Genomic DNA, 8,364 nt, shown 5'->3' with positions numbered 1-8,364 from the left:
ACACATAATTTTCCAACATGGTATAATAGAAATAATTATATTTGACATACGGTGACACCATTTTCAACAAATTGAATAAAATTCATATTGATATTACTTCGTTTCAGTTTTTGTTGTAGCTCTTCATAATCCACATTTGTTATACCACTTTGAGTTGATGAAAATGCAAATACAGTCACTAAAAAGTAAAGATTTTTGAAATTAAAGTTCTATTATAAAGTTATTATGATTTATTTTACATACCATCTCGTTTTCCATTCGATAAATCTCGACATAAATAGAATAACAAGATGTGCTTATCCTTGGATAATATAAAGGCATCATAAGTGTAGTAAGGGTGTCCTTCATATTCTAAAAAAAAATGGAAACTTTAAATTTTTAAAAAAAAAAACCAGTAAATTAAAGTAGAAAAACGCAATCTGGAAAATTGCGAAAAGTCCAGGTTGTATTTCGAAAAAACTTGGTGCGTTAAGTTCTGGATGTATAAAGAATATTCTACATTATCAATTAAGATGATTTTTGTCCCTCCTTCCACTTTTTCAACCTTCTGTAGATACCATCCTAATATTATTTACCTTGTCGTCTAATTGTAAAAAATCCAGGTTTTTTAGTCTTTTCAATAGTATGTAGTGCACGTTGTGTTTGTAATGTTTTATCACCACGTATCAAATATTGACGAGCACCTTGTATATATGTGGAGTTGATTTTCACCAACTGTTCTGTTACACACATTTTATCCTGGTATCCAGAACCATAGGTGGCAATTACATAATATTGTGAAATTGTTTTATTACCATCATACACTAAAAGCTGTAAAAACATTATTTTTGAAAATTCGATGTTTTTTCTAGTATGCCAGTTAAATTTTACAATAAAATCGCAAAACGCGATGTAAAGCTGCTTGCAAAACGTAGTTACATCTCCTTCCAGACGCCATCCATCTGATCAAAGTATTTTTTAGAAAACTTTTTTTTCGTTTATGTCAAAAAGTTTTCATAAGGCTCACTAGTTGAAGCTATAAATTTTCATTTCTCTATCTTTCATATTTTTAGAGAAAATAGACAACAAAATTTTGCTCCCTCATGAGAAAACAATGATGATTACGACAAATTGTTTCAAACAAAAGTTGTTTATCTTTCTATCTCTAATAGTTTACCATATGCAAAATTCAAAATTTTAACATTTCTGAAAACCATTTAAATTTTTCAAACATCATATCTCAAAAACTATTTGACATACGGAGCTGTGGGTTGGCTTCAATTGTTTCAAATTTAATATACTTTCAAACTGATGTCAAAAGCTCATAGTTTTTGAATTGAACTGCAAAATCCGTAAATTGTGTAGTTTTTCAAAGATAACGCAGGCAGCGCAACATGTTTTTTGCTTGCAAAACAAAGTTTTACACTCCACTAAGGGGTCCAAATAAGATACTAAAAAAGTAGCTTTAAGTACATCGCGTTTTGCGATTTTAGTTTTTTTTTTTTGTATGATTTTGCTGGCGTATAGTCACATTATTTGAGAATAGAATGATACTAATCTAAAAAATCTTAAACTACATACAATAATGAAATTATGAAAAGAAAATAATAAAACCAAAAAATGCTACTAAAAACCTGAATTTATATTCACAGAGGAGTTCTATCAACCAAAAAGTTTTTAATATAGGCAATTTGTTTTACAAAAATGTGTTAAATGTAGTATAAAAATGTCTAAAAATGATCAAATTTGCTTATATTTTTAGCAAGAAATGCATGAATTGCATATACTTGAATTGCATATTTGCATCATTTTCTTTTCATAATTTCATATCTGTATTGTTATTTAAAGTATAAACATCAACATCCTAAAAAATCAGCGAATATCAATACATGTGTAAATGTATAAAAATATATAACTTGCTAGATGCTGTGAGTCCGAGTATCGAAAATCCTTTTAATGAATTAAAAACCAATAACTTTACTTTGAGAAATTGCTCGATTCAGAATTTAAAAATTTGTTTAGATTTTTAAAATCGAATTAGAATTTACTATAAATATTTTTAAAAAATTGTTTTAAATTACTTACATTATCGATGGTTACATTTTTTAAATAATTTAAACTATCATAATTACATTTGCCATTAAAAACTACGGCGTATGTTAAAGGAATAAAGGTAATTGATAAAAATAGAAATGTACTCAATAAATAATTCATTATATATTTATTTGTTCTTCATATAAAGTTCACACTTTACTTAAAAAAGACTTTTTAAGTAAGAAAATGAGACGTGATGTCTTATTTATACGACCATAAGTCAAACCGATAAATATTATGTTTATTTAAGCTAATCTAAATCTAAAAATAATACTTATGAATACTGGGGAAAGCAAATTATGTGTAAAACTTTACTTTGATTTAAAGTTAGGTCAAATTAATCACAGTCTAAATGCAAAATATCCTTTACAAACTTTAAGCAACTCGACTATGTTCATAATAAAATAAGCCGGAGTACGGTGTCTGATTTATTTTGCGTAAATTTAGAGATCAAACACTAGTCAAATCAATACACAACATTCTAAGACATTCTTTTCCATAGTGGTTTTATAGGACGAACGATTTTAACAGAAATAATGAAATGGCACAATGCAGTCAGTCTGTTCATTTGAATAGAAAAAACAACGATACATCGATATGTTAAAATATCGATATTAGATGTTTCGATATATGAATATAAAAATATTGATTTTGAATTATGCTCTTGAAATAACGACGAAAAAGTACCGGTATCGAAAGGCTGGCCACAGTGTAAGCAGAGGCAGATTAAAAAATTTTGCGCCCGTAGACAAAAATCTATTAATAAAGGCCTTCTTTTTTGCCCTTTAGTTTCAAGATCTTTATCGTTCTTCAATAAGAACGTAGGCGGATTTATTCATCAAAAATTCCAAGAATACATTGTTAGGAAGGTACTAACATACTTGCTATATAGAATTTCTCCAGTGTTCAAATTGATCAAATTGCTTAGGTTAGGTTAGGTTAGGTTAGAGTGGCTGTCCTGGGGTGGGACACACTTAAACCATAGGGTCCGTTGTGAAAAAGGGTTGACCCATCCCCGAGCACTACTCCATGAACCATTTGGAGCTGTTTAAGAACAGCAGAAGAGCTTTGACGTCGACGGACTCCAGGTCGGAGAGGTCGTCAAAGAGAGGCTGGCTCAAGTAAGTCCATCTCCTCATGACAAGAGCTGGGCAGTGACAGAGAAGATGAGACATTGTCTACTCCTCCTCACCACTGTGACAGCTCCTGCAGTAGTCGTGATACACTGCCAGGCCCAGACGTTCAGCATGCCTGCCGCCCAACCAGTGTCCTGTAATAGCCGCAACAACTTTGCGAACAGAGGCCCTTGGAAGTGATATAAGATCTTCGGAACGCCTGCGATTGTACTCAGACCATATCTGTCTTCTAGTACCACAAGTACGTTCCTCCTTCCATCTAAAATTGGCTCTTTTTAAGATATCCTCTTTGAGGAGCAACTTGCAGTTCGCAAATATCAAATTGCTTAAAAACGAAAATTTAGTGTAAAAATTGCTTTACAATTCTCGCCTCTTTTGAATTTCAACCACAAGTCTGACTATAATTACTATATATTCTAGTCACTCTGAGTGTTTCCCGGTCAAATAATATAGAAGTACTGTCATCTACTGCGAGATTTCTCTTCCGTATAAAAAGCTTTCTCTTCCGTAAATAGAGATTGTTCTTAATGTAAAATGCGAAATTTTATGTATGATGCTATAACTATCTGGAACTAAAAAATTGCTCATTTTTGTAGCTGTTAAGATATGACTAGCGGCAAATCAGCTCAATAACTGACTTGAGCTATTTCTACCTCCCTGCATTATGTAACACCTACCGAATCATACTTTCTTTACCCTATTAGTAAAATTGATTATCATAGGTATATAGTGTATACCTATAATTGTTGATCAATTTTTGCACGTATAAAATTAACAGTACTCTTACTAATTTACTTGACTTATTTATTTGAGTGCGATAAAGCACGATTAATTAATTTTAGAAAAATTTTTGATTCATTGTTTTTGTTTTCAATAATTATCAGAAATGTTACAGTTTATAAATATCTTCACGAACGTAGCTAATTAGCAAGAGTTTTCACATGGGCAATTTAAATATGAGAATGAGACAATTTAAATATGTACAAAAATAAAAATTTTTTTTTTTCAAAACTTTTTCTGGCGGCACCAAAGTAGTATTGATAACATTTTTCTCTCCAGGTTTTGAAGTTTCTCGGGGTGGCCAATCACTTTTAGTCCAATACTGTTTTCTGGTACTACTATCCCATAAGCATAAGAAGCAAGGGTATATAGTATAGCCTGCCTGCTGACCCAATAGCATCGTCAGCTGCTTTCTGACCCAAAAGTCCCCACAAGCCATCCATTAATGGTCCTGATATTTGATTCTTTCCAGAATAATGGCCAAATTATTACAATTAGTTTTCTTCCATATGCACAGAATACCCCATTGGAAGCGAAGCTAATTTATTTTCATTGTGCAATAATACTACTTTAAGACTAGTTTATGTTGTTACTAATATCTATAAAAACCTATGTGATAGATTATTTTGAATATTTTTCCTGTTTTTGGGAGGTCAAAATCTATAAGAAAATGTAAAAAAATCCTATGCAGTTTTTTAGTCGCAGACCTGTGTAATTATTCAACAATTCAACATTCAACTTCAAAAAGTCTCTTACAGATGGCATACAAGCTGTTATTTGTTGTCAAATGTCAAAATGAAACAGAGGAGTGGTATGGTGTTGATCAATTGATAAGACAACATAAAAATATATTAATTAATTTCAATTTGAATGTAAATATTTTGATGAAAATATTACTTTGTAAATATTTTGTGTAAGTTTCGTCGTGTATTACCTTGTGTTGGTATAATGGCCGGAGAAGCAACATGCTCCGGTACAGCTACTGTACCAAACAAGAAAAAAGGTAAATTTTCAAGACAAGAATCTGGAATTAGTACAGAATTTGAGGTAGATAAACCTGGTACCGTAACTACAAGTCAAACAACACGTGGTGGATTACGTGTTTATAAAATTGTTGTGCTCGGTGACGGAGGTGTTGGCAAATCGGGTAATTTTGAAATCACAAAGCAAAATTTAAATTTTCGTATTATTGGTGTTTTTGTAATTTACAGCTGTTACATTGCAGTTTGTGAGTCACAGTTTTTTAGATTATCATGATCCAACAATTGGTAAGTATTATTTCTTTTTAAATTTGAAATGTTAAATGTTTCAGTATGTTTATTTTTCATTAAATGATTTCCACGTAACTAATTTTCAAAATATTCATTTTTATTCTTCAGAGGATTCTTACCAACAACAAGCGGTTATTGATGGAGAACCTGCTCTTTTAGATATTCTAGACACTGCTGGTCAGGTGAGTAATTTTATTATGTTAAATTTTGAACGAAAAAGAAAATATATACAGTGTGTCCCCGGATAGAGGTATATACTTGTAAATTTTCTTATTTTGTATTTTAAGAAAAAAAATCATTCTTTATAAGAAGTTTTGCTTATTATGAAAAGTATGTAGGTATATTTAAAACTTCTTAAAAATGTACAGGGTAGCCAAAAATTTGGAATCACTATTTTTATTTTTGGTAAACTACCCTTCTTTTTTTTAATTTGACGAAATGTTACTAAGAAAATATGTAACCGATAATTTTGATTGAATTTCTCAAATGATATCAACTAAAAATTAATATAAGTTTCTTCCATAGGTAGGTTAATGGCGCCAGCCAACTTCATCCCTAATGACGGGATCAATTATGGATATTTTTAAGTATTTAAACTATTTTAAGTTGTCGTTTGGATGGATATTATTTTTAATTCATTTTTAGTCATAGTTCATAGTCAAAAGTATCTTTCTTTTAAATTTAAGTCACTTTGCAAATTATTTATAATATTCATATTTCAAACTATTTATAAATTGTATTTTAATTTTCTTGAATATGCAAAGAGTTTAAAATTTAAATAAAATTAAATAATTCGGAGAAAAATAGTAGCTTTTAAGTAAACATATTTTGGAAAAACTCGGAGTTTAGGAAATTGATTTAAAATTTTTTTCGAAAAACCGGTTATACGGAAGACAAAAACGGGTTTTTCGAAAACACGATTTTCATGAATATGAAACCCTGATGAGAGTTGACACTTAAATTTTTTCAATCATCAAACTACCATTTTCATTAAAGAAGCTGTCAATTAAAGTTTTATTCAGATAAGAGTCTCAATTTTCTTGCGTGTCCTCAAAATTTGCTAGACTCATTATTTTTCAATTAAGTGTAAATAAAAATTGCCAAAATAGGCTAGATTTGTTCTTTCTATAGACTAGACTTTTTCGTTCTAGCTAGGTCTATTACCATTGAAGTATACTCCGAAAACAATGTTCTAGTTTTGTCAATTTATTGCCAATTATACAAATATTATAGCGTTTGTAATTTATATTACAGGTCGAATTTACTGCAATGCGGGACCAATATATGCGATGTGGCGAAGGGTTTTTAATATGTTATTCAGTAACAGATCGTCATAGTTTTCAAGAGGCATTGGAATATAGGAAGTTAATAGCACGTGTACGTGCTGGTGAAGATATACCATTAGTTTTAGTTGGTAATAAATTTGATTTACAACCGCAACGTAAAGTTTCATTGGAAGAGGGTAAAGCATTAGCGAGACAATTTGGATGTCCATTCTATGAGACATCAGCCGCATTACGCCATTATGTTGATGAAGCATTTCATACGTTAGTACGTGAGATACGTTTAAAGGAACGTCAAAAAATGAACACTAATGGTGCCAATTGTGTTGATGGTAAACATCATCCGAGCGGTAAACATAGCCGTTGGTGGCGATTACGTAGTATTTTTACGTTAGTATTTAAACGTAAACGGCACCATCAATATTCACCGTGAATGTATTTTGTTAATACCGAAATTATTTTTAGTTTGCTTTCCTGTCAGCGAAATACGAGTTCGTTTTATCCCATTGATTCAAAATTATTCACTAAAATTTATTTTTATTTTTTAATAGAAATCAAATGTTAAGCCAAAGATTATAATATTTGTTACGAAAAAGGTCATCAGTATTGAAAGTGTCAACTCATTGTTCTAGTCAGCAACGGTTCCTAAAGTTTGACTAGCAAGGTTTAAAATTCTTTGTTAATTTTACAATTTTTCTCTTTAAAACAAATTGAAATGAGCATAACTTCCTCAGTTGTCAACGACACATTTCAAGTTAATAAGTTTAGCATAAATTAACGTTAAGAAAGTCGGAGAAATTACCGGGGAAAAAAGTTTGAACCTCTCAGAAAGTAGTATTGCAGCAAGACACTTGTTTTCTCAATAACGATAATAATTTATGCATTATTTTTCTACAAAGCGAAAGGTTAATTATAATGTCATGATGATAAATAGACCACAAAACAAAAAGATCTAGTGAATTAAAAATTCTGAGAGATACGAATCGAATAATAAATCATCAATTCGTATCGAAATTTCGAAATATAAAGCGAGAAAATTTATTGTATACTCTACAGAAAAATGCCTAAGATAATTATTTCAGAAAGGCTCTAGGCATGGTGAGAAAAATTTGGTTTTAAATATTCACTTTCATGAGAGATATTCGCCCGTTGTTAAATTGGAAACTCTGTTCTTTAAAAAATGAACTTGATTTTACTATGTCCTTGCTGAGGTAGTCATCGAGGTCAACATCGATCATTTTTACATATGTAGAGTACCCAAAGAAAAAAAAGATAGAAAAAACCTTTTGAATCTTGAGAATTAAAAATCAGAAAGTCTTAGAAAAACTTAATTTCCATTCACAGTGACTTAGACGTAACCTCCTTAATATGTAGTAAATAATTCAAAATCAATTTGATGACGCTTTCTAACAGTTATATGAATATTTTTGAGCCCAATTTTCAAGACTACTGAAATAAATAAAACTGTCATCAATCAGTATTTAATAAAACAATAAAATAGTTGTAGAGAAAAATAGGTTAGTTATCAGTAAAAAATATTTAAGATTGTTTTGAAATGGAGCAAGAGATTTGATAATTAAATTATGTTTGATCTAAAAGGCGGCGAAAGTTGAACGCACGATATTTTGAAAGTAATTGCAATATTTGAATTTTTTCATTTGAAACTGAGATAAAAATGGAAAACTTTAATGAGAAGGACCTTCCTATTTATATTAAGAGCTCATATTTGGAGATAATTTTCTAGAGGTGCTTAGCAATTAATTTTTCGGCATCAAAAGTAAAAATCTGTCGATATGGCGGTGCCAGATCACTTAAAATTCA

At 30.3% G+C, this 8,364-nt stretch overlaps 2 protein-coding genes across 2 annotated transcripts; one reads left to right on the top strand and one right to left on the bottom strand.

Annotated features, from left to right (window-relative positions):
• Positions 1-2,227, bottom strand: LOC123297383. Its single transcript, XM_044879024.1, has 4 exons — positions 2,065-2,227; positions 576-810; positions 244-351; positions 1-178 (listed from the first exon to the last, which is right to left on the bottom strand). Exons 1-4 carry the CDS (start codon positions 2,191-2,193, stop codon positions 36-38), a joined length of 615 nt encoding a protein of 204 aa, XP_044734959.1. The 5' UTR covers positions 2,194-2,227; the 3' UTR covers positions 1-35.
• A 2,628-nt stretch (positions 2,228-4,855) lies between these two features.
• LOC123297381 (GTP-binding protein Rit1) lies at positions 4,856-7,973 on the top strand. Its single transcript, XM_044879021.1, has 4 exons — positions 4,856-5,136; positions 5,201-5,257; positions 5,369-5,442; positions 6,515-7,973. The coding sequence occupies exons 1-4, from the start codon at positions 4,938-4,940 to the stop codon at positions 6,974-6,976; spliced, it is 792 nt and encodes a 263-aa protein (XP_044734956.1). The 5' UTR covers positions 4,856-4,937; the 3' UTR covers positions 6,977-7,973.
• The last annotated feature ends 391 nt before the right edge of the window (positions 7,974-8,364 follow it).

This window comes from Chrysoperla carnea, chromosome 4 (genome assembly GCF_905475395.1).
Source record: "Chrysoperla carnea chromosome 4, inChrCarn1.1, whole genome shotgun sequence".
In the NCBI taxonomy this organism is placed as follows: Eukaryota; Metazoa; Arthropoda; class Insecta; order Neuroptera; family Chrysopidae; genus Chrysoperla; species Chrysoperla carnea.
This window is presented reverse-complemented; position numbering and strand designations above follow the sequence as displayed.